At 42.9% G+C, this 27,298-nt stretch overlaps 2 protein-coding genes across 2 annotated transcripts; both read left to right on the top strand.

Moving 5' to 3' along the window:
• Positions 1–262: 262 nt before the first annotated feature.
• On the top strand, positions 263–12,950 carry LOC120030555 (zinc finger protein 2-like). Its single transcript, XM_038975972.1, has 2 exons — positions 263–963; positions 11,391–12,950. Exons 1-2 carry the CDS (start codon positions 645–647, stop codon positions 12,251–12,253), a joined length of 1,182 nt encoding a protein of 393 aa, XP_038831900.1. The 5' UTR covers positions 263–644; the 3' UTR covers positions 12,254–12,950.
• A 10,959-nt stretch (positions 12,951–23,909) lies between these two features.
• On the top strand, positions 23,910–26,832 carry LOC120030556 (zinc finger protein 135-like). Its single transcript, XM_038975973.1, has 2 exons — positions 23,910–24,466; positions 26,134–26,832. The coding sequence occupies exons 1-2, from the start codon at positions 24,151–24,153 to the stop codon at positions 26,652–26,654; spliced, it is 837 nt and encodes a 278-aa protein (XP_038831901.1). The 5' UTR covers positions 23,910–24,150; the 3' UTR covers positions 26,655–26,832.
• Positions 26,833–27,298: the final 466 nt, after the last annotated feature.

Genomic DNA, 27,298 nt, shown 5'->3' with positions numbered 1-27,298 from the left:
CTTAATGATATAGAGAATATCTTTCCATAAACTGAACGTGCCTGCAATAGACAGGTTGGAATGTCTGACTGAAATACGGGACAAATCAACTGTTTTCAAAATGTGTGTTGTTTGAATTTGTTGATAACATGCTGAACATGACTGTTTGGTTGCGGGACAAAATGCAGTCTTGTCCGGCACAATCCGGGACATGTGGTCACATGAGTAGGCGAAACAACGAAAAAACGCCACCTGCTGGGGGGACACAGCTTTTCCGCCGAGTTGGGCCTCTCTCTTCCTCGCCACTTCGATACGGAAGTGACTTTTTCGTAGCCGTTTAGGATCATTTACGTAGCAGGTTAGGAGGCCAAGGTTGAGGCTAGGAAAGGGTTAGGGAAAATCACTTCCGGTCGTAGCTGTATGAAATGGCGTGAAACGTGTCTCTTCTTCAAATACAACAACAAGCTAGTAAGTCACTTCGGTAGGTTGCTAGCCAACATAGACGAACCTTTGAAGCTCTAGACGTTTTCGGTGTAACATTACATTTATAGCCACTGTGTTTTAAACACATTTCTGTTGTATATCTAGTTACCCTCTTTAATTGCACATATACGTTGCTAGTAAGTTAACGTTAGCTGGATAACATAGCACCAGGCTAGTCGCCCATGCTAACATCACCGACCATGAGTTCACTAAGCTACTCCTCCCCTGATAAAGAAGAGGGTGTCTGCTTGACGGAGAAAGACGGTATTTGGTTGAACATTGTCGTAAAAGAGGAGAAAGAAGAGGAGGATGTCACAGTAAAAAAAGAAGAGGGTGAAGCTGTTACAGTGAAACAAGAGGAAGAAACGTTCAGAGTGAAAGAGGAGGATGTTACCGTGAAAGAAGAGGAGGAAGAGAAAGAGGAGGATTCAGTTTTTGGAGTGAAGACGGAGGGAGAGAGAACTGTCACATCGGAAGAGACAGGAGATCGGATTTACACCAGTAAGTAGTGAGGGGGTTCGATTAAGTGCACCGCGTGACATGAGCGGTCAAAAGCGGCGAACCGTAATCTGCGCAGCTCAGTCATGGTGTCAACAAAGCAGCCTGATGCATATTTCAGAAACATATAACAACAAAAAAATTCTCCATAAAATATATGTTCGAGTTTTCATTGGGAAGGCAGACGCGTTTAAAAAAAAAAAAAAAAGCAATCACTTTTGCATGTGAAAACAGAATTCTACTCATTAGGGTAATTTGGGGTTAAACTCCCCATCTTGTAATTCTCATAGCAACCACTTTGTCACCAATTTTCCAACACTTACCCAGGATATCGCCGGTCTTGCGCAACAAAATCATCTGTCTCATCTAAACTTTTTAGTCACTCGAACATAACGATTTGGAGGTACATTGATCTAATATTTTGTCATTTAGAAAAAGTTATATATTCAGGACCAGTCAAGTTTGTACACACCTACTCATTTTACTCATTTAAGGGTTTTGCTTAATTTTTACTATTTTCTATGTTGTAGAATAATAGTGAAGACATCCAAACTATGAAATAACACATATGGAATCATGTAGCAATCAAAGAAGTGTTAAACAAATCAAAATATATTTGAGATTCTTCAAAGTAGCCAGCCTTTGCCCTGATGACAGCTTGACCCTGATGACAGCTCTTGGCATTCTCTCAACCATCTTCATGAGGTAGTCACCTGGAATGCAATTCAATTAACAGGTGTGCCTTGTTAAGTTCATTTGTGGAATTTCTTTACTTAATGCATTTGAGCCAATCAGTTGTGTTGTGACAAGGTAGGTGTGGTCTTTTTACCCTATTTGGTAAAATACCAAGTCCATATTATGGCAAGAGCATCTCAAATAAGCAAAGCGAAAGAAAAGCCCAACATTACTTTAGGACATGAAGGTCAGTCAATCTGAAACATTTCAAGAACGTTGAAAGTTTCTTCAAGTGCAGTCGCAAAAACCAACAAGCGCTATGATGAAACTGGCTCTCATGAGGACGGACACAGGAAAGTAAGACCACGAGTTACCTCTGCTGCAGAGGATAAGTTCATTAGAGTTACCAGCCTCAGAAATTGCAGCCCAAATAAATGCTTCACAGAGTAAAAGTAACACACATCTCAACGTCAACTGTACAGAGGAGACTGCGAAAATAAAATCAAAGTAAATTTGTCACGTGTGCCGAATACAGCATTACCTTACAGTGAAATGCTTACTTACAGGCTCTAACCAACAGTGCAATAAAACATTTAAAAAGTATTAGGTGAACAAAAAGTAAGTAAAGAAATAAAAACAGTCAAAAATAACAGTAGCGAGGCTGTATACAGGCACCCTTTAGTTGGGATGATTGAGGTAGTATGTACATGTAGATACCGTTAAAGTGACTATGCATATATGATAAACAGAGAGTAGCAATAGCGTAAAAGAGGGGTTGGCGGGTGGCGGGACACAGTGCAGATAGCCCGGTTAGCCAATGTGCGGGGGCACTGGTTGGTCGGGGTAATTGAGGTAGTATGTACATGAATGTATAGTTAGAGACTATGCATATATGATAAACAGAGAGTAGTAGCAGCAGCGTAAAAGAGGGGTTGGGGGGCACACAATGCACACAATGCAAATAGTCTGGGTAGCCATTTGATTACCTGTTCAGGAGTCTTATGGCTTGGGGGTAAAAACTGTTGAGAAGCCTTTTTGTCCTAGACTTGGCACTCCGGGACCGCTTGCCATGCGGTAGTAGAGAGAAAAGTCTATGACTGGTGGCTGGGGTCTTTGACAATTGTTAGGGCCTTCCTCTGACACCGTCTGGTATAGAGGTCCTGGATGGCAGGCAGCTTAGCCCCAGTGGTGTACTGGGCCGTACGCACTATCTTCTGTAGTGCCTTGCGGTCGGAGGCTGAGCAGTTGCCGTACCAGGCAGTGATGTAACCAGTCAGGATGCTCTCGATGTTGCAGCTGTAGAACCTTTTGACGATCTGAGGACCAATGCCAAATCTTTTTAGTTTCCTGAGGGGGAATAGGCTTTGTCGTGCCCTCTTCACGACTGTCTTGGTGTGTTCGGGTCATTCTAGTTTGTTGGTGATGGACACCAAGGAACTTGAAGCTCTCAACCTGCTCCACTACAGCCCCGTTGATGAGAATGGGTGAGTGCTCAGTCCTCCTTTTCCTGTAGTCCACAATCATCTCCTTTGTCTTGGTTACGTTGAGGGATAGGTTGTTATTCTGGCACCACCCGACCAGGTCTCTGACCTCCTCCCTATAGGCTGTCTCGTCGTTGTCGGTGATCAGGCCTACCACTGTTGGGTCGTCTGCAAACTTAATGATGGTGTTGGAGTCGTGTCTGGCCATGCAGTCGTGGGTGAACATGGAGTACGGGAGGGGACTGAGCATGCACCCCTGAGGGGCTCCAGTGTTGAGGATCAGCGTGGCAGATGTGTTGCTACCCGCCTTCACCATCAGGAAGTCCAGGATCCAGTTGCAGAGGGAGGTGTTTAGTCCCAGGAGCCTTAGCTTAGTGATGCGCTTTGAGGGCACTATGGTGTTGAACGCTGATCTGTAGTCAATGAATAGCATTCTCACATAGGTGTTCCTTTTGTCCAGGTGGGAAAGGGCAGTGTGGAGTGCAATAGAGATTGCATCATCTGTGGATCTGTTGGGGTGGTATGCAAATTGGAGTGGGTCTAGGGTTTCTGGGATAATTGTGTTGATGTGAGCCATGATCAGCCTTTCAAAGCACTTCATGGCTACGGACGTGAGTGCTACGGGTCTGTAAGTCATTTAGGCAGGTTGCCTTCGTGTTCTTGGGCATAGGGACTATGGTGGTCTGCTTGAAACATGTTGGTATTACAGACTCAGAGACATGTTGAAAATGTCAGTGAAGGCACATGCCGGAGCACACTTTCTGGTAATCCATCTGGCCCCGCAGCCTTGTGTATGTTGACCTGTTCAAAGGTCTGACTCACATCGGCTACGGAGAGCGTGGTCATAGTCGTCCCGAACAGCTGATTCTCTCATGCATGCCTCAGTGTTGCTTGCCTCAAAGCGAGCATAGAAGTGATTTAGCTCGTTTGGTAGGCTTGTGTCACTGGGCAGCTCGCGGCTGTGCTTCCCTTTGTAGTCTGTAATAGTTTGCAAGCCCTGCCACATAAGACAAGCGTCAGAGCCGGTGTAGTACGATTCAATCTTAGCCCTGTATTGACGCTTTGCCTGTTTGATGGTTCGTCGGAGGGCATAGAGGGATTTCTTTTAAGCTTCCGGGTTAGAATCCCACACCTTGAAAGCGGCAGCTCTACCCTTTAGCTCAGTGTGAATGTTGCCTGTAATCCATGGCTTCTGGTTGGGGTTATGTACGTACAGTCACTGTGGGGACGACGTCCTCGATGCACTTATTGATAAAGCCAGTGACTGATGTGGTGTACTCCTCAATGACATCGGAAGAATCCCAGAACATGTTCCAGTCTGTGATAGCAAAACAGTCCTGTAGTTTACTATCTGTTTCATCTGACCACTTTTTTTATAGACCGAGTCACTGGTGCTTCCTGCTTTAATTTTCGCTTGTAAGCTGGAATCAGGAGGATAGAATTGTGGTCGGATTTACCAAATGGAGGGCGAGGTAGAGCTTTGTACGCTTTGTCTGTGTGTGGAGTACAGGTGATCTAGCATTTTTTTCCCTCTGGTTGCACATTTAACATGTTGATAGAAATTAGGTAGAACTGATTTAAAATCTCTGGCCACTAGGAGCGCCGCCTCTGGGTGAGCAGTTTCCTGTTTGGGTGAGCAGTTTCCTGGTTAGTGTTTATTGGCTTATTTCACTGTAGAGCCTCTAGCCCTGCTCATTATACCTTATCCAACCTTTCAGTTCCACCACCCACACATGTGATGACATCACCTGGTTTCAATGATGTTTCTAGAGACAATATCTCTCTCATCACTCAATGCCTAGGTTTACCTCCACTGTATTCACATCCTACCATACCTTTGTCTGTACATTTTATACCTTGAAGCTATTTTATCGCCCCCAGAAACCTGCTCCTTTTACTCTCTGTTCCGGATGTTCTAGACGACCAATTCTCATAGCTTTTAGCCGTACCCTTATCCTACTCCTCCTCTGTTCCCCTGGTGATGTAGAGGTGAATCCAGGCCCTGCAGTGCCTAGCTCCACTCCTATTCCCCAGGCGCTCTCTTTTGATGACTTCTGTAACCGTAATAGCCTTAGTTTCATGCATGTTAACATTAGAAGCCTCCTCCCTAAGTTTGTTTTATTCACTGCTTTAGCACACTCTGCCAACCCGGATGTCCTAGCTGTGTCTGAATCCTGGCTTAGGAAGACCACCAAAAACTCTGAAATCGCCATCCCTAACTCTCCTTCATCCTTAAACTCTCCTTCCAGACTCACATCAAACATCTCCAATCCAAAGTTAAATCTAGAATTGGCTTCCTATTTCGCAACAAAGCATCCTTCACTCATGCTGCCAAACATACCCACGTAAAACTGACCATCCTACCAGTCCTCGACTTCGGCGATGTCATTTACAAAATAGCCTCCAATACCCTACTCAATAAATTGGATGCAGTCTATCACAGTGCCATCCGTTTTGTCACCAAAGCCCCATATACTACCCATCACTGCGACCTGTACGCTCTCGTTGGCTGGCCCTCGCTTCATACTCTTCGCCAAACCCACTGGCTCCAGGTCATCTACAAGACCCTGCTAGGTAATGTCCCCCCTTATCTCAGCTCGCTGGTCACCATAGCAGCACCAACCTGTAGCACGCGCTCCAGCAGGTATATCTCACTGATCACCCCCAAAGCCAATTCCTCCTTTGGCCGCCTCTACTTCCAGTTCTCTGCTGCCAATGACTGGAACGAACTACAAAAATCTCTGAAGCTGGAAACACTTATCTCCCTCACTAGCTTCAAGCACCAGCTGTCAGAGCAGCTCACAGATTACTGCACCTGTACATAGCCCATCTATAATTTAGCCCAAACAACTACCTCTTCCCCTACTGTATTTATTTATTTTGCTCCTTTGCACCCCATTATTTCTATTTCTACTTTGCACATTCTTCCACTGCAAATCTACCATTCCAGTGTTTTACTTGCTATATTGTATTTATTTCGCCACCATGGCCTTTTTTTGCCTTTACCTCCCTTATCTCACCTCATTTGCTGTCATTGTATATAGACTTATTTTTCTACTGTATTATTGACTGTATGTTTGTTTTACTCCATGTGTAACTCTGTGTTGTATGTGTCGAACTGCTTTGCTTTATCTTGGCCAGGTCGCAATTGTAAATGAGAACTTGTTCTCAACTTGCCTACCTGGTTGAATATAGGTGAAATTAATTTTTTTATTAAATGTAATAGTCTATAGGCTGTGACTTACTTAATTAAATACAATTTCAAAGAAAAATGCCTTATTAGGCACCATCTACAGTGCCTTTTTTTAATTGTTATTTTTTGGCTAGAGTCTGTGGCTTCAGGCTCATGTTATTGGTGCCTGGCGAGCAGGCCAGCAGTGGAGAATACCCTCTGAGAGCTTGCAGAGCCACTGGGGATGCTTAACACCCTTCGGGCCACTTTTTCCAGGCTGGGCAGGGATGCTTAGTTGTTTTTTGTTCATTTTTACTTACCTGTTGGTAGGCCAAAAGGAATAGTCAAAACAGAAAGCTCCTTGAAAGAGGTAATATATGCCAAAAACAATGATAGCCTATTGTATCGATTAGTGGTTCCCAACATTTTTCGGTTACTGTACCACCAACTGAATTTTGCTCTGTCCGGAGTACCCCTGAAGTACCTCCTCATGTGCATTTTACCAGTAGGCCTATGGTCTCATGAATCTTCTCAAGTACCCTGTGTGGATAGGCCAAGTACACCTAGGGGCCTAGTACCCCTGGTTGGGAACCACTGGTATAGATAATAGAACGAAAATTACCAAAACTTTTAAGAGATCAGATTTTTTGTTTATAAATACTTTGCTACAAGGACACACTTGATAGCTACCCACCTCATTCCTTTCTGTTAGCATGTGCATGTAGTAAGTACACCATCATGCTTTCGGGATACCTGTCTTTTCAGATTCCACAATAATTCTTTAATTGTGGACACTACATCACCACACTCCCTCTCTTGCTCTTACAGTACTCCTCATCTTTGTAAGTCACCTTGATTTTTCTCCTGTGTGTTTTATCAGTTTCTTTATGAAAATATTTAGCATACTAGATGACAGTAGCTAAAGCAAGGGGCTATAGCAGCACACAAGTAGACGACAAATGCTGGGCCGGGCATGCCCTGAGTCGCTACTGGGCGAGAAGGCTTACATTCCTGCCTTTGGGAAACTCGCTCCAGACATTGGGCATGCTCCACTCCTCTCTTCAGCTTCGCTCACATAAGTTGCTATCAGCAGACAGCATTCCGACTGAGTGTAGCCAGCCAACCTACTTTCCTCTGGTAAAATTCAAGATTAACTTTAAGCAAAACATTAGGAAATGTAGCTGGCTACATTCTTTCTATGATAAACATAAAAAATACACTACATGACCAAAAGTATGTGGAGACCTGCTCGTCAAACATCCCATTCCTAAATCATGGACATTAATACGTATTTGGTTCCTCCTTTGTTATAACAGCCTCCACTCTTCTGGGAAGCCTTTCCACTAGATGTTGGAACATTGCTGCGGGGACTTGCTTCCATTCAGCCACAAGAGCATTAGTAAGGTCGGGCACTGATGTTGGGAGATTAGGCCCCGAGCCACTTAGTGATCACTTTTGCCTTATGACAAGGTGCTCCATCATGCTGGAAAAGGCATTGTTCGTCACCAAACTGTTCCTGGATGGTTGGGAGAAGTTGCTCTCGGAGGATTTGTTGGTACCATTCTTTATTCATGGCTGGGTTCTTAGGCAAAATTGTGAGGTGAGCCCACTCCCTTGGCTGAGAAGCAACCCCACACATGAATGGTCTCAGGATGCTTTACTGTTGGCATGACACAGGACTGATGGTAGCGCTCACCTTGTCTTCTCTGGACAAGCTTTTTTTCCGGATGCCCCAAACAATCAAAGGGGATTCATCAGAGAAAATGACTTTACGCCAGTCCTCAGCAGTCCAATCCCTGTACCTTTTGCAGAATATCAGTCTGTCCCTGATGTTTTTCCTGGAGAGAAGTGGCTTCTTTGCTGTCCTTCTTGACACCAGGCCATCCTCCAAAAGTCTTCGCCTCACTGTGCGTGCAATTGCACTCACACCTGCCTGCTGCCATTCCTGAGCAAGCTCTGTGCTGGTGGTGCCCCGATCCCGCAGCTGAATCAACTTTAGGAGACGGTCCTGGCGCTTGCTGGACTTTCTTGGGCGCCCTGAAGCCTTCTTCACAACAATTGAACCGCTCTCCTTGAACTTCTTGATGATCCGATAAATGGTTGATTTAGGTGCAATCTTACTGGCAGCAATATCCTTGCCTGTGAAGCCCTTTTTGGGCAAAGCAATGACAGCATGTGTTTCCTTGCAGGTACCCATGGTTGACAGAGGAAGAACAATGATTCCAAGCACCGCCCTCCTTTTGAAGCTTCCAGTCTGTCATGCTGATTGAGTTCGAATAACAGAGTGATCTCCAGCCTTGTCCTCGTTAACACTCACACCTGTGTTAACTTCTCTAGGGTAGGGGGCAGCATTCGGAATTTTGGATGAAAAGCATGCACAAATTAAACTGCCAGCTACTCATCCCCAGAAGATAAGATATGCATATCATTAGTAGATTTGGATAGAAAACACTCAGATGTTTCTAAAATTGTTTGAATCATGTCTGTGAGTGTAACAGAACTTATTTAGCAGGCGAAACCCAGAGGACAAACCATTCAGATTTGTTTTTTTGAGGTCACTCTCTTTTCAATGAGTTTTCATTGGGAAACCAGATTTCTAAGGGACCTGCTTGCAGTTCCTACCGCTTCCACTGGGTCTCAACAGTCTTGAGAAATTGGTTGAGGTTATTCCTTTGTGTAATGAAGAAGTACGGCCATCTTGAACGAGAGTCACTCGAGGTGTCCTGTTTGTTAGAGGCGCGAGACCAGAAAGCTAGCTATAGATGGTTTTAATCCTGTATTGAACACAGATCATCCTGTCTTCAATTTGATCAATTATTAATGTTAAAAAATACCTAAAGTTGTATTACAAAAGTAGTTTGACATTTCTTGGCAAAGTTTACAGGTAACCTTTGAGATATTTTGTAGTCACGTTTGAGCAAGTTGGAACTGGTGTTTTTCTGGATCAAACGCGCCAAATAAATGGACATTTTGGATTTATATCGACGGAATTAATCGAACAAAAGGACCATTTGTGATGTTTATGGGACATATTGGAGTGCCAACAACAGAAGCTCGTCAAAGGTAAGGCATGAATTATATTTTTATTTCTGCGTTTTGTGTCGCACCTGCAGGGTTGAAATATGCTTATCTCTCTTTGTTTACAATGGTGCTATCCTCAGATAATAGCATCATTTGCTTTCGCCGAAAAGCCTATTTGATTTCTGACATGTTGGCTGGATTCACAACCAGTGTAGCTTTCATTTGGTATCTTTCATGTGTGATTTAATGAAAGCTTGATTTTTATAGTACTTAATTTGAATTTGGCGCTCTGCATTTTCTCAGGCTTTTTGCCAAGTGAGACAGTAGCGTCCCGCCTAAACTCAGATTTTTGGATATAAATATGAACTTTACCGAACAAAACATACATGTATTGTGTAACATGAAGTCCTATGAGTGTCATCTGATGAAGATCATCAAAGGTTAGTGATCAATTTTATCTCTATTTCTGCTTTTTGTTACTCCTCTCTTTGGCTGGAAAAATGGCTGTCTTTTTCTGTGACTTGGCTCATACCTAACATAATCGTTTGGTGTGCTTTCGTCGTAAAACCTTTTTGAAATTGGACACTTTGGCTGGATTTCCAAAAGTGTATCTTTAAAATGGTGTAAAATACTTGTATGTTTGAGGAATTTAAATTATGGGATTTCTGTTTTGAATTTGGCGCCCTGCAGTTTCACTGGCTGTTGACGAGGTGGGACGCTACCGTCCCACATACCCTAGAGAAGTTAACGAGAGAATCACTGACATGATGTCAGCTGGCCCTTTTGTGGCAGGGCTGAAATGCAGTGGAATTGTATTTTTGGGAATCAGTTAATTTGCAATGCAAAGAGGGACTTTGCAATTAATTGCAATTCATCTGATCACTCTTCATAACATTCTGGAGTATATGCAAATTGCCATCATAGAGGCAGCAGACTTTGTGAAAATTTATATTTGTGTCATTCTCAACTTTTGTCCACGACTGTAGAAAAGCGTAAACGTTAAAAAAAAACTTGAATGAGTTGTGTCAACTTTTGACTGGTACTGTATACATATTGTTTTCTTTGCTTAATAGGTAGGGCTCAAAACAGGTGGGGCTCTGCCACTGGGTTGATGGGTAAAATATCCCTTTGAGCATGGTGCAGTTATTAATTACTCTTTGGATGGTGTATGAATACAACCAGCCACTACAAAGATACAGGCGCCCTTCCTTACTCGGTTGCCTGAGAGGAAGGAAACCGCTCAAGGATGGATCAACAGCATTGTAGTTACTCCACAATACTAACATAAATGACAGAATGAAAATAAGGAAGCCTGTACACAATAGAAATATTCCAAAACATGCATCATGTTTTGAAAAAAGTCACTTAAGTTAGACTGCAAAAAATGTGGGGAAGAAATTATCTTTTTGCCAGACTACAAAGCGTTATGTTTGAGGCAAATCCAATACATCACTGAGTACCCCTCTTCATATTTACAAGCATGGTGGTGACTGCATCATGTTATGGGTATGCTTGTCATTGGCATGGATAAGGGAGTTTTTTTAGGATAAAAAGAAATGGAATAGGCAAAATCAGAACAGTGGGTTAACTGCCTTGCTCAGGGGCAGAACGACAGATTTTTACCTTGTCAGTTCGGGGATTCGATCGAGCAACCTTTTGGTTACTGGCCCAACGCTCTAACCATAAGTTGCTTACCATGACGATATTCAATCTTCCTGATTGGCCTAATGACAGTATTGACTTAAATCGGCTTGAAAATGTCTTTCTAGCAGTGATCATCAACCAACTTCACAGAGCTTGAAGAATTTTTTGAAGAATAAAGGGCAAATTTTGTACAAGCCATGTGTGCAAAGCTCTTAGATACTTACTCAAAGATTCACAGCTGTAATCACTGCCAACGGGGATTCTAACATGTCTTGAATACATGTTGAATACTTATCTAATCTAGTTATATTAGTGATTTATTTTCCTTAAAAAAAACAAAATTACATTTTTCTTCCACTTCGACATTGAGTAATTTTATGTAGATTGTTGACTAAAAATGACTATGAAGTCCCTTTTTAAATTATTCTCTTTGGCAGGAGAGAGGCCAGACTGTCACTCTGACAGCGAAAAGAGTCCTTCGGGGGAACCAGACCCAGAGACGCCCAAATCAGCAGGAAGATACCACTGCTCCCAGTGTGGAAAGAGTTTTACTCTGCTATGGAACCTGAAAATACATAAGAGAATACACTCCGGAGAGAAGCCATACCACTGCTCCCAATGTGGAATGACTTTTACCTGGTTAGGTAGTCTGAAAACGCACGAGAGGGCACACACAGGAGAAAAACCTTTCCAATGTTCCCACTGTGGAAAGAGTTTTACCCAGTTAGGGGACCTGAATAGGCACGAGAGGACGCATAGAGAAGAGAAGCCCTACCAATGCTCCCAGTGTGGAAAAGGTTTTAGGTGGTTAGTGAGCCTGAAAACACATGAGAGAATACATACAGGAGAAAAGCCTTACCACTGTTCCCACTGTGAAAAGAGTTTTAGGGGGTCAGTGAGCCTGAAACAGCATGAGAGAGTACACACAGGAGAGAAACCTTACCACTGTTCCCACTGTGAAAAGAGTTTTAGGTGGTTAGGGACCTTGAAATTGCATGAGAGGACCCACACAGGAGAAAAGCCATACCAATGCTCCCTGTGTGGAAAGAGTTTTACCAAGTTATGGGGCCTGAGTAGGCATAAGAGGACACATACAGGAGGGGATAGCACCTACCACTGCTCCTTGTGTGGAAAGAGATTTACCCAGTTAGTGGCCTTGAAAGAGCATGAAATAATACATACAAATACACAGGAGGAGAAGACATACCACTGTTCTCAATGTGGAAAGACATTTTCCCAGTCAGAGGACCTGAAATCACATGAGAGAATAGAGAGGTTGTGTTCTGACTTATGTTTTTGACTGTGGTATTTTTTCTATGACACATGAGGTAGTCATTACTTGGGTTGTTGTTTTTTCCATCTTGAGATCTGATTAAATATTTTAATGTGTATTTTGTTTTGATTGATTGGATACAAGTATAAACCCTCCAATGCTGTTCATTATGTTATTTGGATATTGCAAAATGTGAATTATTATATAAGTAAGTAGCCTTGCACGAGCCTAGGCTTCTCTGAGCCAGAACGGCTCAGCCTTTCTCCTATTTCTGTAGTGTGAGGCACCTTGATGCAGTCTATTAAATGATTATATAGATTAATGGAATTTTGCATTTCTTGATTCTAACCTCTGAATTTGAAATATGATTTGGATATTGCTAAATTAATTTGAGTGTATTTGATTGGAAGCACTATTACAGTTGCGACCAAATATGTTGGCACCCTTGCGCTTTTCTTGAATAATTCCCTATTTCTTCTAAAGTAAGTTGAAATTGAAAATCTTTTGGTCTCCACATCTTTTGGGATTTTCAACATTGCGGACCCAATTTGATTTGTGTAAACATACATTTACAATTTTAATTCAGAAAATAAAGACATGGCATGGACAAAGTTCTTGGCAGCCGGGAGCTAGTACTTGGTTGCACTATATATATATTTGACAGCAACTGTGTATGATTTGGATACTGTGTATGAAATGTAAATGATTAAATCGTTGAATTGAGTGTGCATTTCTTGATTCTAACCTTGTAACCTCTTGAATTTAGTTGTTTCATTGAGTTAATTTGTCTACTGTTCATCAAGCTAAAGGAATATAAAAAGATGTTACATTCTGATAACATTGATAAGTTGTTGACATGAAAAACATTCACTACCTCATGAATGTTCCCATCAGTAACATTCCACCATGTCAAAGTACACAGATGCTGATTGTAAAAATAATTTGATTAATGCAACACATTTTTGTGTCAATAAAATGTGGAATGCCTGCGCCATAAGTGGACGTTCATTATAAACTAGATTACGACATATATATATTGTTACATGTAGAAGCGTTATAGATTTACAGGCTTATTTTTAATCTGTTTATTTGACTGAATAAGAAATTGCCTTTAAATGGTGGATGTGTAGTGTATGTTTTTAAATTCTTACTCATTAAGTCTGAATAATCAATCAACACATGCTGATCTTTGTATGTCTCTATTATATTTATAAAAATAAATATAAATTATTTTATATTTCATAAAAATGTATATTCAACACGCTTGCCTTCAACAACTTTCACTCTGATTCATTCAGCCACCTTGGTAACTTGCTAGCCAACATAGCTGAAACATTGGAGCTCTTTAAATGCTTTCTGTGTATATTAGTCCCTGTGTTTTAAACACACTTCTGTCCTATAGCTAATCTCAGCAAAAAAAAAAAAAGTCCTCTCATTGTCAACTTCGTTTATTTTCAGCAAACTTAACATGTGTAAATATTTGTATGAACATAAGATTCAACAACTGAGACGTAAACTGAACAAGTTCCACAGACGTGACTAATAGAAATGGAATAATGTGTCCCTGAACAAAGGGGGGGTCAAAATCAAACGTAACAGTCAGTATGGCCTGTCGGGTTCACCTTTGGGTCATGATAGGAGCTGTACCAAATGTTTGATGTATTATAATAATTGATTATGCTTATGTCGTATTAATAGAAGGGGAGGGGTCCTAGACTACAGATTAACAATATATATATTCATTATGAAGGTTTAATATTGTTCCACAGTTTTTTTCTAGTCTCTGCCTCCTATAAAGAAACGGTCTCAGAAATGTGTGACTGTGAGATATCTCTTACACTCCACTGCAGAGTTCTTAGAGACTAGTCAGACATTCCACTATAAATCAACTTGGGGAGTGGACATTTACTGCTGAGTTTTTAGATAACACCGAAACTCTTGTTTATATAGCTGTGTAGGCATGGGTTTGGTCTCATTAGTAGAAGGTAATGACGTAGGCAGTGACATCACTAAGATATATGACTGTCGGCATAATAACACAACTCGGACCCTTTTCTATTTTGCAGAACTTACTCGGAAACATGCGTGCCATGTTCCTGTTGTCAACCTCTGTCTGCAATTGCATGAATAAATGAATGATTGATTTACTTAAAGATATTGTCTGAATGCTAATTTCACCAATGAGCCAATGATTGACAAGGAACAAGGAACGAACCCCAACAGGCCACCAGCTGTGTTAAGTACTGCAGTGCATCTCCTCCTCATGGACTGCACCAGATTTGACAGTTCTTGCTGTGGGATGTTACCCCCCTCTTCCACCAAGGCACCTGCAAGTTCCCGGACATTTCTGGGGGGAATGGCCCTAGCCACTCCAACAGGTCCCAGACATGCTCCATGGGATTGAGATCCGGGCTCTTCACTGGCCATGGCAGAACATTGACATTCCTGTCTTGCAGGAAATCATGCACAGAACGAGCAGTATGGCTGGTGGCATTGTCATGCTGGAGGGTCATGTCAGGATGAGCCTGCAGGAAGTGTACCACATGAGGGAGGAGGATGTCTTCCCTGTAACGCACAGCGTTAAGATTGCCTGCAATGACAACAAGCTCAGTTCAATGATGCTGTGACACACCGCCCAAGACCATGACGGACCCTCTACCTCCAAATCGATCCCGCTCCAGAGTACAGGCCTCGGTGTAACGCTCATTCCTTAGACGATGAACGCGAATCCAACCATCACCCCTGGTGAGACAAAACCGCGACTCGTCAGTGAAGAGCACTTTTTTCCAGTCCTGTCTGGTCCAGCGACGGTGGGTTTGTGCCCATAGGCGACGTTGTTGCCGGTGATGTCTGGTGAGGACCTGCCTTACAACAGGCCTACAATCCCTTAGTCCAGCCTCTCTCAGCCTTTTGCGGACAGTCTGAGCACTGATGGAGGGATTGTGCATTCCTGGTGTAACTCGGGCAGTTACCTGTACCTGTCCCGCAAGTGTGATGTTCGGATGTACCGATCCTGTGCAGGTGTTGTTACACGTGGTTTGCCACTGCTAGGACGATCAGCTGTCCGTCCTGTCTCCCTGTAGCGCTGTCTTAGGCGTCTCACAGTACGGACATTGCAATTTATTGCCCTGGCCACATCTGCAGTCCTCATGTCTCCTTGCAGCATGCCTAAGGCACATTCACGCAGATGACCAGGGACCCTGGGCATCTTTCTTTTGGTGTTTTTCAAAGTCAGTAGTGTAGGGGTTAGGGTCCCCAAGACCGTTCCCATTATTGATTAAGGGGACCTTAATATTCATATGTTTTGCTGCAGGCCTTATAATAGATACTGTTGCTATGTGTCTGAACTCTGCCACAATACTTTGCACAAGCTGTCTATATTAGTATTTGGGGTTAAGCCCTAGCTGTTGCAAGAGGGTGCTTACAGGCTAGGTCTGAGTCGGACCGAAACTAGATAAAAATAAGTAACCAATGTCTGGTTTTGACATTTTGATCTTGTGTGACAGTGGATAATGCTAATGAATTCAGAGAAGCTACTGTACTAGGTTATAAGGTAGCTTATAAGGTAACTTCAGCTTATTGCTGCACACATATATTGACGTAGGTGATCATACCACCAGGGAGTGTATATAATCAGCTGTGCCCTTTGGTTAGTTGCAGAACTTACTCTGAAACATACATGCTGTGTTTCAAATCAAATTTGATTTGTCACATACACATGGTTAGCAGATGTTAATGCGAGTGTAGCGAAATGCTTGTGCTTCTTGTTCTGACCATGCAGTAATATCTAACAAGTAATCTAACAATTTCACAACAACTACCTTATACACACAAGTGTAAAGGAATGAATAAGAATATGTACATAAAAATATATGGATGGGCGAACGGCATAGGCAAGATGCAGTAGATGGTATAGAGTACAGTATATACATATGAGATGAGTAATGTAGGGTATGTAAACATTATATAAAGTGGCATTGTTTAAAGTGGCTAGTGATACATTTATTACATCCAATTTATTTTTTATTAAAGTGGTTAGAGTTTTGAGTCAGTATGTTGGCAGCAGCCACTCAATGTTAGTGATGACTGTTTAACAGTCTGATGGCCTTGAGATAGAAGCTGTTTTTCCAGTCTCTCGGTCCCAGCTTTGATGCACCTGTACTGACCTCGCCTTCTGGATGATAACGGGGTGAACAGGCAGTGGCTCGGGTGGTTGTTGTCCTTGATGATCTTTTTGGCCTTCCTGTGACATCGGGTGGTGTAGGTGTCCTGGAGGGCAGGTAGTTTGCCCCCGGTGATGCGTTATGCAGACCTCACTACCCTCTGGAGATCCTTACGGTTGTGGGCGGAGCAGTTGCCGTACCAGGTGGTGATACATCCCGGCTGCGCCTTCTTCACCACGCTGTCTGTGTGGGTGGACCATTTCAGTTTGTCCGTGATGTGTACGCCGAGGAACTTAAAACTTTCCACCTTCTCCACTACTGTCCCGTCGATGTGGATAGGGGGCTGCCCCCTCTGCTGTTTCCTGAAGTCCACGATCATCTCCTTTGTTTTGTTGACAATGAGTGTGAGGTTATTTTCCTGACACCACACTCCGAGGGCCCTCACCTCCTCCCAGTAGGCCGTCTCATCGTTGTTGGTAACCAAGCCTACCACTGTAGTGTCGTATGCAAACTTGATGATTGAGTTGGAGGCGTGCATGGCCACGCAGTCATAGGTGAACAGGGAGTACAGGAGAGAGCTGAGAATGCACCCTTGTGGGGCCCAAGTGTTGAGGATCAGCGGGGTGGAGATGTTGTTTCCTACCCTCACCACCTGGGGGCGGTCCGTCAGGAAGTCCAGGACCCAGTTGCACAGGGCGGGGTCTCGAGCTTAATGACGAGTTTGGAGGGTACTATGGTGTTAAATGTTGAGCTGTAGTCGATGAACAGCATTCTTACATAGGTATTCCTCGTGTGCAGATGGGTTAGGGCAGTGTGATTGCGTCATCTGTGGACCTATTGGGGCGGTAAGCAAATTGGAGTGGGTCTAGGGTGTCAGGTAGGGTGGAGGTGATATGGTCCTTGACCAGTCTCTCAAAGCACTTCATGATGACAGAAGTGAGTGCTACGGGACGATAGTTATTTAGCTCAGTTACCTTAGCTTTCTTGGGAACAGGAACAATGGTGGTCCTCTTGAAGCATGTGGGAACAGCAGACTGGGATAAGGATTGATTGAATATGTCCGTAAACACACCCACCAGCTGGTCTGCGCATGCTCTGAGGACGCGGCTAGGGATGCCGTCTGGGCCGGCAGCCTGCCGAGGGTTAACACGTTTAAATGTTTTACTCACGTTGGCTGCAGTGAAGAAGAGCCCGCAGGTTTTGATAGCGGACCGTGTTGTTGGCACTGTATTGTCCTCTAAGCGAGCAAAGAAGTTGTTTAGTTTGTCTGGGAGCAAGACATCGGGGTCTGCGACGAGGCTGGTCTTCTTTTTGTAGTCCGTGATTGACTGTAGACCCTGCCACATACCTCTCGTGTCTGAGCCGTTGAATTGCGACTCTACTTTGTCTCTATACTGACGCTTAGCTTGTTTGATTGCCTTGCAGAGGGAATAGCTACACTGTTTGTATTTGGTCATGTTTCCGGTCGCCTTGCCCTGATTAAAAGCAGTGGTTTGCGATTTCAGTTTTGCGCGAATGCTGCCATCAATCCACGATTTCTGGTTGGGGAAGGTTTTAATAGTCGCCGTGGGTACAACATCACCGATGCACTTGCTAATAAACTCACTCACCGAATCAGCGTATACATCAATGTTGTTGTTCGACGCTATCCGGAACATATCCCAGTCCACGTGATCGAAGAAATCTTGAAGCTTAGAATCGGGTTTCTTGGACCCGCGTTGAACAGACCTGAGCACGGGCGTTTCCTGTTTTAGTTTCTGTCTATAGGCTGGGAGAAACAAAATGGAGTCGTGGTCAGATTTGCCGAAAGGAGGGCGAGGGAGGGCTTTGTATGCATCGCGGAAGTTAGAGTAACAATGATTCAGAATTTTGCCAGCCTGGGTCGCACATTCGATATGCTGATAAAATTTAGGGAGCCTTGTTTTCAGATTAGCCTTGTTAAAATCCCCAGCTACAATAAATGCATCCTCAGGATATGTGGTTTCCAGTTTATATAGAGTCCAATGAAGTTCTTTCAGGGCCGTCAAGGTGTCTGCTTGGGGGGGATATACACGACTGTGATTATAATCGAAGAGAATTCTCTTGGTAGATAATGCGGTCGGCCTTTGATTGTAAGGAATTCTAGGTCAGGTGAACAAAAGGACTTGAGTTCCTGTATGTTGTTATGATCACACCACGACTCCTTAATCATAAGGCATACACCCCCGCCCTTCTTCTTACCAGAGAGATGTTTGTTTCTGTCGGCGCGATGCGTGAAGAAACCATGTGGCTGTATCCCGAGTGAGCCATGTTTCCATGAAACAGAGAATGTTACAATCTCTGATGTCTCTCTGGAAGACAACCCTTGCTCGGATTTCGTCTACCTTGTTGTCAAGAGACTGGACATTGGCGAGTAGTATACTCGGGAGAGGTTGGCGATGTGCCCGTCTACGGAGCCTGACCTGAAGACCGCTCCGTCTGCCGTTGTTTTTGGTCGCCTGCTGGGATCCGATCCATAGTCCTGGGTGGTGGACCTAACAGAGGATCTGCTTCGGGAAAGTCGTATTCCTGGTCATAATGTTGGTAAGTTGACGTTGCTCTTATATCCAATAGTTTCTCCCGGCTGTATGTAATAAGACTTAAGATTTCCTGGGGTAACAGTGTAAGAAATAATACATAAAAAAACGAAATACTGCATAGTTTCCTAAACGTGAAGCGAGGCGGCCATCTCTGTCGGCGCCGGAAGCATTAAGTACCAATATAGTATTAAGTACTGATATTGGTACTTAATGCGGGTTAAATCAAGTATATGTTATTTTCCAAATCATTTAAAAATGTGTATCTGATTGATTTAATCATACACTCTAAACATTAGGGGTTCAAAAAGGGTTCTTCTAAGATCCTCAGTTCTTTGAAGAACCTTAGGGTGCTTGGCACTGGAAATGGACCCAAAAAGGTTATTCCAAGAACCCCATAGGAGGTGGGGTTCATCGAAGAACCTCCTTAGTTGGTGGGGGTCCTTGCAGGACCCTAACTGCCCAACTGAAACATTTGGATTTGAATTTAAAACGACAGCAGGTAAAAATGTCCTCAATTTAAGGTATGGTTTGTCCCTTGTATGATCTACATTAATATTGTTTTATGATGATACCATCTATCTTTTCATATTTGTGCAAATCTTTATAAAACAGAAAATGGACACAATTCAATGGATATCAATCAACAAAGAGGTAAGAATATGTACTGAATGCAATGAGAATATGTTGATATGGAGAACATCAACATATTAACATCAACACGCCAGAGGATATACCCATTAGACTTGGGGCTCTGCTGGGAGTTTACCTCATATTTAGAATTTTTTATTCTGCTTTGCCACTATAATCATAAAACACTGAGAACTAAAATATTGTATTATTGTTGTTATTGTTATGGGTAGTATTATCCATTTTAATAATAATAATAACAGGGGAGTTAAAAAATGTACCCCAAAAGGTTCTTCAAAAGGTTATTTGAGGATCCATTAAAAGGGGTTCCCCCAAAGTTTCAATTTGAAGAACCCCTAAAGGATACTCCAGGAACCTTTTCTTTTAGTGTACTTCCTGATACAGAATGCAGTGATGTGTACTGAACCTGTCGTCTGTAATAATAACGCTATGATAAACTGTGTCCAATGGCTGGTGCACGATATCTAAGGATGTCTTGAGGTTTTGCTCGCCTGAGGTAGTGCGGTCTACAGCTTATCATGAGATACTCTATCTACCTAGAGAGTTTTCATCTGTATTTTTCGTAGCTGTCTACATACCACCACAGACCGATGCTGGCACTAAGAACGCACTCAATGAGCTGTATTCCGCCATAAGCAAACAGGAAAACGCTCATCCAGAGGCGGTGCTCCTAGTGGCCGGGGACTTAAATCTGTTTTACCAAATTTCTATCATGTTGAATATACAACCAGTGGGGGAAAATTAAGCAGATGCTCCGGGATTCTTCCTATGGCATTGAGGAGTACACCACATCAGTCATCGGCTTCATCAATAAGTGCATCAATGACGTTGTCCCTACAGTGACTGTACATACATACCCCGACCAGAAGCCATGGATTACAGGCAACATTTGCACTGAGCTAAAGGCTAGAGCTGCCACTTTCAAGGAGCGGGACTCTAACCCAGAAGCTTATAGGAAATCCTGCTATGCCCTCTGACGAACCATCAAACAGGCAAAGCGTCAATACAGGACTAAGATTGAATCGTACTACACCGGCTCCGACACTCGCCGGATGTGGCAGGGTTTGCAAACCATTACAGACTACAAAGGGAAGCACAGCCGAGAGCTGCCCAGTGACACAAGCCTACCAGATGAGCTACACTACTTCTATGCTTGCTTTGAGGAAAATACTGAAACATGCATGAGAGCACCAGCTGTTCCGGATGACTGTGTGATCACACTCTCCGCAGCCGATGTGAGTAAGAACTTTAAACAGGTCAACATTCACAAGGCCACAGGACCAGACGGATTACCAGGACGTGTACTGCGAGCATGCACTGACCAACTGGCAAGTGTCTTCACTGACATTTTCAACCTCTCCCTGTCCGAGTCTGTAATACCAACATGTTTCAAGCAGACCACCAAAGTCCCTGTGCCCATGAAAAATAAGGTAACCAGGATAACAACCTCTCCCTGAACGTGATCAAGACAAAGGAGTTGATTGTGGATTACAGGAAATGGAGGACCGAGCACACCCCCATTCTCCTCGATGGGGCTGTAGTGGAGCAGGTTGAGAGCTTCAAGTTCCTTGGTGTCCACATCACCAACAAACTAACATGGTCCAATCACACCAAGACAGTCGTGAAGAGCGCACGACAAAACCTATTCCCCCTCAGGAAACTGCACAGATTTGTCATGCATACTCAGATCCTCAAAAGGTCCTACAGCTGCACCATCGAGAGCATCCTGACTGGTTGCATCACTGCCTGATAAGGCAACTGCTCGGCCTCCGACCACAAGGCACTACAGAGGGTAGAGAGTACAGCCCAGTACATCCCTAACCCAAGCTTCCTGCCATCCAGGACCTCTATACCAGGCGGTGTCTGAGGAAGGCCCTAAAAATTGTCAAAGACCCCAGCCACCCTAGTCATAGACTGTTCTCTCTGCTACTGCACGGTTAAGCAGTACCGGAGCGCCAAGTCTAGGTCCAAGAGGCTTCTAAACAGCTTCTACCCAAGCCATAAGACTCCTGAACATCTAATGAATTGGCTACCCAAACCATTTGCATTGCTACCCCTTTTACACCGCTGCTACTCTGTTATTATCTATGCATAGTCACTTTAATTACTCTACCTACATGTACATGTTACCTCAATTACATCGACTAACCTGTGCCCCCGCACATTGACTCTGTACCGGTACCCCCTGTATATAGTCTTGCTATTGTTATTTTACTGCTGCTCTTTAACTACTTGTTACTTTTATTTCTGATTCTTATTCATATTTTTTAAACTGCATTGTTGGTTAGGGGCTTGTAAGTAAATATTTCACGGTAAGGTCTACACCTGTTGTATTCGGCGCATGTGACTAATAAAATGTGATTTGATGATTTGATTTAATCAATCAACACATGCTTCTCTTTGTTTGTCTCAATGTATTATAATTTCTCTTTTGCACATCCCAACTCCCTTTAAGACACCCTTGATGGCGGGGGGGGGGATCGAGTTAGATGTTTGCTCGGGGATGGTGGTTGGAAGAGCGCGCTTGTTTGAAATTGAAAAACGTGGCGGTAGCTTCTGATAAAGAAGAACATCAAGACGAAGCAGCTGCTTTATAAGTGGGATGCACTGTTGAGCGCTACATCCCGAGGGGTTCGTTCTGATTGTACAGAGATTGTGACAGCCGGTTAAATGGGGTCCCCTGAGAAAGGAAGAACAAGATGTGTCTGGAGAAGTGCAGTATTATCAAAAGGAGATGTATACTTGGAATACGGAGGAGGAATGGAGGGAAAAAGGAAGAGGCAGAGGAAGACGGTGAGCTTGAGTTGGTTAAAAATGGCAGGAAAGTGAATGGTGAAACAGAAGAGTCATTGTTCTTTTGAGTTTTGATGTGTCTTTTCCCGACAAAGTGATGTTAGGATATATAAGTTATCCTGTACGAGCTTTTGTGCCGAATGCATTACTTCATTACTTTGTCAAGCTTATGGGCATGTGGCAGCAGTGTGTAGGAGGGAGGTTCCTAGGTGTGAGAAGTGTGCAGAATGGTATGAGACAAAGGAATGTGTAGCATTGGGGAAAGTAGTGGTATGTGTTTATTCGCGGGGTGCCCATGGGGCTAGGGATCAGAAATGTCCTATGTGGAATTTTTAGGATCCTCTCTGAAGTTCTGGAGACTTCAATTGACCCAGACCCGCTTCTGATAATCCTGGGAGTGTCTGATTCCCTAAACGGATTAACCAACCCCCAAAAACAACTCATCTCTTACAGTCTCATTTCGGCAAAAAAACTAATCTTGTTGTTTTGGAAAAAGAGGGAAGCGCCCACTACCAAATTATGGCTCAGCGAATTGGCAAACACTGTACACTTAGAAAGAATTAGATATATTCTGAACAATAAATTATCAACATTTGATCAAATCTGGCAGCCTTTCCTCTCTTACTTGGACCATTCGGCGCTGTGAATTTGTACTTTTTAACGCACTCTCAATTGTAATATTTTAATCCACCTTTGGGCAGCATGTGCTGGCACCGCCACCCGAGCAGTCGGGAGGGGAATAAGGGGAAGGGATAAAGGGGGGGAAGAAGTGGGGGAGGGATAAAGGGGGGGACATCTACCCTCTTTCTTTCTACCTCTCCTAGTTCTGTATGTCTTGTTTTGTAATATTTGTTTTGTACCCAGAACTCTGGGTCTTTTTGTTTCTGTCTGCTCTTCTATGTTTAGATAAGAATTGTATACCTGTCTTTTATACCTATACACCATTCTTGTGTGTGTTCAATAAAAAATATTTGAACAGAGAAATGTCCTATGCGAGAGAGGCAGGGTGAGGTTTCCAGGGTTAGAATAGTGCAGAAATTGTCATGTCCTGAGGCAGTGAAGAAAGTAGAGGAAGATGGGTCAAGGGGGAGGGATCCTGAGAGGAGTGGTGTGAGTAGTTGATCTGTACCAGTACAGAGGGATAAACCAACAAGTGATATATGCTTCAGTAAGATTGGATTTCTTGCATTTATAGCAATGGTTATCAACTGTACTGCAGTCACGGAAAATTGAGGTTGTGGTGGAAGCTGCATTGAGGTATTTGGGTGTGCGAGACTTGACATCAGAAGAGTTACAGGGTGTGTTAAGTGGTGGTGTCCCATCCTTTCATTTCAGGTTGTTGGCATGAGGTAGGACTAAATATATTGAAATAGTGGAGTAGGGTGTTGTTATTATTTTTTGTGAGTGTAGTGTTAGATGGTACAAGCAATGTATAAGGGTTGTACTCCTGTAGGTGGCGGTAATGCAACATATATTGGAAACCAACAGCCGTTAAACCTCATCGAAGAAGAAGAGGTTCTTCAACAACAGTTAGTGAGCCACCACCGTAGCTTGCTAGTTAACATAGCCGAAAGATTCAGGCTCTTTAGACTTCGGTGTATATTAGCCACTGTGTTTTGAACACAGTTCGGTCGTCAAGCTAGTTTACCATTTACATTTCATATTTACGTTAATAGTAGTTAGCTAGCTGGATAGCTAAAACAGCCTAGCACTAGGCTAGTCGATTTTAATAATGTGCTAACTAGCTAGCTAACATCCGACCATGAGCTCATTAAGCTACTGCCCTGCTAAAGAAGAGGCAGTCTGCTGGACGGAGAAAGAGGGTCTTTGGCTGAACATTGTCGTAAAAGAGGAGGAGGAAGAGGAGGCTGTCACAGTAAAAAAAGAGGTAGAGGGTGAGGCTGTTGCAATGAAAGGTGAAGGAGCTCCAGTGAAGGAAGAGTTCAGAGTGAAAGAGGAGGACGTCGTCACTGTGAAAGAAGAGGGGGAAGAAAAAGTGGAGGGTGCCGTTTTTGGAGTGAAGGAGGAGATAACTGTAACATTGAAAGAAGAAGAGACTGGAGATCAGATTAATAACGGTGAGTAACGTTATTATCTTAATTAACAAGAGGGGCACAAATTGTCTTAACGTCAGACTGTTCCCATGTATATTCAGTTTGAAAGAAGTCTACCTAAAAAAAAGTATCTACAAGCCAGAATGTTGAATATAATGACAATAACACCAAATATGTCTAATTGTTCTATCTGTGTTAACACTTTACCGTTGTCTGTGCTGTTGGTGCATTTGACGGTGGGAAGTGGAGGTATCCACAGGAAAGTATTATTTACCTGACTTTTTGCGGTGTCGGTAGGTTCTGTCAGGTGTATTTTCAATCGGTTGATGCATTGCATGTGATGCACAATATGTAAACAATAGCTGAATTGAACCTTGAATGTTGTTGACAAAAGCAAGTTCCCTCACAATCAGCTGGAAATGCTTGTGAAACTTGCCAGCTGATTGCGTGGGACAAAGTTAGCTCTGTGTCTGTGGTTAAACTCCGCCATTGTTTACATATTTTGCAAGTGTTTGTTGTGCGCGAATTGCACCAGTGTGTATATATATATATATATATATATATATAAACGGAAACACAACCTAAAAACACACCAGCGTACTGAAACTCGGGTTAACACTTCCCTGTCTATATTTTGTCTAAGATTACATCAGACATAAGGAAAAAATCTGTGGAAAACAGGTACATTAATTTAAAAAATGAATTTTTTTCAACATTCTGACATGTAATGGGATGGTTCGGGAATGCTGAGTATTAATGACAGGAGCATACAAGTCTTCCACTCTTGGATTCTAAAAGAGGCTAGGTCACACTGTTGTTGAACCAATGCATGGTTTTAAAGGGGCATTTTTGATTATGCCGTTTTTTAATGTCAGAAGAAAGCTACACTGTAAAATGTGTATACCATTAAAGTCTGCAACCAACAAATGTTAACAATGGATTGTTTTGTGCGAAATTACAACTTAAATATCTCACCCTTAGGGGTAGCCCTTCAAAGCTCGCCATCATGTATACAGTAAGTACTGTAATTTTAACAGTAGCGTCCCGTCTTAGGTCATTCCATAGCGACAGCTTGTGAGATATCCATAATCGTTAGACAGTTTATCATCGTTTGCATCGCCAAGTAGTGCCCAAGAAAGTATTAAATCCACTTTTTGATGCTACCCCCACCCCTTCCAATCTAATTCAAAGATGGATTCCCCCTTATGGATGTTACATGGATTCCAGATTTAGCGTTATGGATGTTACATGAAATGGACAAGTTTTTTGGGGGAGACTGAACATATTATCAGAAGTCTGTGAGTTTGTAAGTCTTAGGTCAAAACATGGATAGCCATTTCGAAGGAAAGGCTTGGCTGAACACAAAAACGATCATTTTGAAAATATTGTAATTTCTATTATTACTTTAGAGATAGTGGGCCACCAAAAAAACGTTGTTAACAATCGATCAAATACAACCTATAACATTGACTGAAATATTATAACAATCCATTGGAGCAAGATTCGATTTGGAGCACTTCATCATTTGTTTTTAAAATCTCCCCAAGTTTATTTTTAATTATGAAATGTTGTGAAGACTAGCCTCGGGTTATTGAGGGATCTAGTCCAGAAGAAAACTCATAGGAAGATACTTTTATCATGTGCGGGTTTCATTCAGGTCTCTGTTTAACTAAATACTCTGTCTTTGGCAGGAGAGAGACTAGACTCTCCCTCTGACAGCGAGAAGAGTCCTTCAGGTGAACCAGACCCAAAGACGTCCAAACCAGCAGGACGACACCACTGCTCCCAGTGTGGAAAGAGTTTTACCCAGTTAGGGAGCTTGAAAACGCATGAGAGAATACACACAGGAGAAAAGCCCTACCACTGCTCCCAGTGTGAAAAGAGTTTTAGGTGGTTAGGTAGTCTGAAAAAGCACGAGAAGACACACACACGAGAAAAGCCCTACCAATGCTCCTTGTGTGGTCAGAGTTTTACCCAGTTAGGGGCCCTCAATAAGCATGACAGGACACACACGGGAGGTGATAAGACCTACCACTGCTCCATGTGTGGAAAGGTATTTAACCGGTTAAGGCATCTGAATAAGCATGAAAGAATACATACACAGGAGGAGAAGACATACCACTGCTCTCATTGCGGAAAGACATTTTCCCAGTCAGAGGACCTGGAATCACATGAGAGAATAGAGAGGCTGTGTTCTGACTTATGTTTTTGACTGGGAATTTGTGATTTTGTTCATGCTTCTGTCTAGCAACAGAGATGCATTGGCTGTTCAGATGTGTAGGAGGAGACTCGGCATAGGAGAAAGGGTTACATATCGGTGCTTGTGTGAATATGTTGTCGTCTGCACAGCTGTTTGACCCTTTGGGATGAATAAACTTGGTGTGAGCTTTCATAGTGTCCGTTGAGTTCTTACTCTAATAATTAGAACCTAACAATATAGTGCCTTCAGAAATTATTCACACCCCTTGAATTTTTCCACATTTTATTGTGTTACAGCCTGAATTAGAAATTGATTGATTAAATTTCGATTTTGTGTTACTGGCATACACACAATACCCCATAATGTCAAAGCGGATTTATGTTTTTTGAATTTTTGAAATTATTTACAAATGAAAAGCTGAAATGTCTTGTCAATAAGTATTCAACCCCTTTGTTATGGCAAGACTAAATAAGTTCAGCTTTTCCATGGACTCGCTCTGTGTAAAGTAATGTTTAACATGATTTTTGAATGACTTCCTCATCTCTCTACCCCACACATACAATTATCTGTGAGGTCCCTGAGTCGAGCACTGAATTTCAAACACAGATTCAACCACAATGACCAGGGAGGTATCCCAATGCCTTGCAAAGAAGGGC

Source organism: Salvelinus namaycush, chromosome 36 (assembly GCF_016432855.1).
Source record: "Salvelinus namaycush isolate Seneca chromosome 36, SaNama_1.0, whole genome shotgun sequence".
NCBI classification, from domain to species: domain Eukaryota; kingdom Metazoa; phylum Chordata; class Actinopteri; order Salmoniformes; family Salmonidae; genus Salvelinus; species Salvelinus namaycush.
This window is presented reverse-complemented; position numbering and strand designations above follow the sequence as displayed.

What these genes read in the sequence shown, in the direction of transcription:
- LOC120030555 (XM_038975972.1), top strand. Translation starts at nt 645, where the DNA reads ATGCTAACATCACCGACCATGAGTTCACTAAGCTACTCCTCCCCTGAT. An exon ending in AGGAGATCGGATTTACACCA is followed by an intron (nt 964 to 11,390) that starts GTAAGTAGTGAG and finishes TCTCTTTGGCAG; the next exon opens with GAGAGAGGCCAGACTGTCAC.
- LOC120030556 (XM_038975973.1), top strand. Translation starts at nt 24,151, where the DNA reads ATGAGCTCATTAAGCTACTGCCCTGCTAAAGAAGAGGCAGTCTGCTGG. An exon ending in TGGAGATCAGATTAATAACG is followed by an intron (nt 24,467 to 26,133) that starts GTGAGTAACGTT and finishes TGTCTTTGGCAG; the next exon opens with GAGAGAGACTAGACTCTCCC.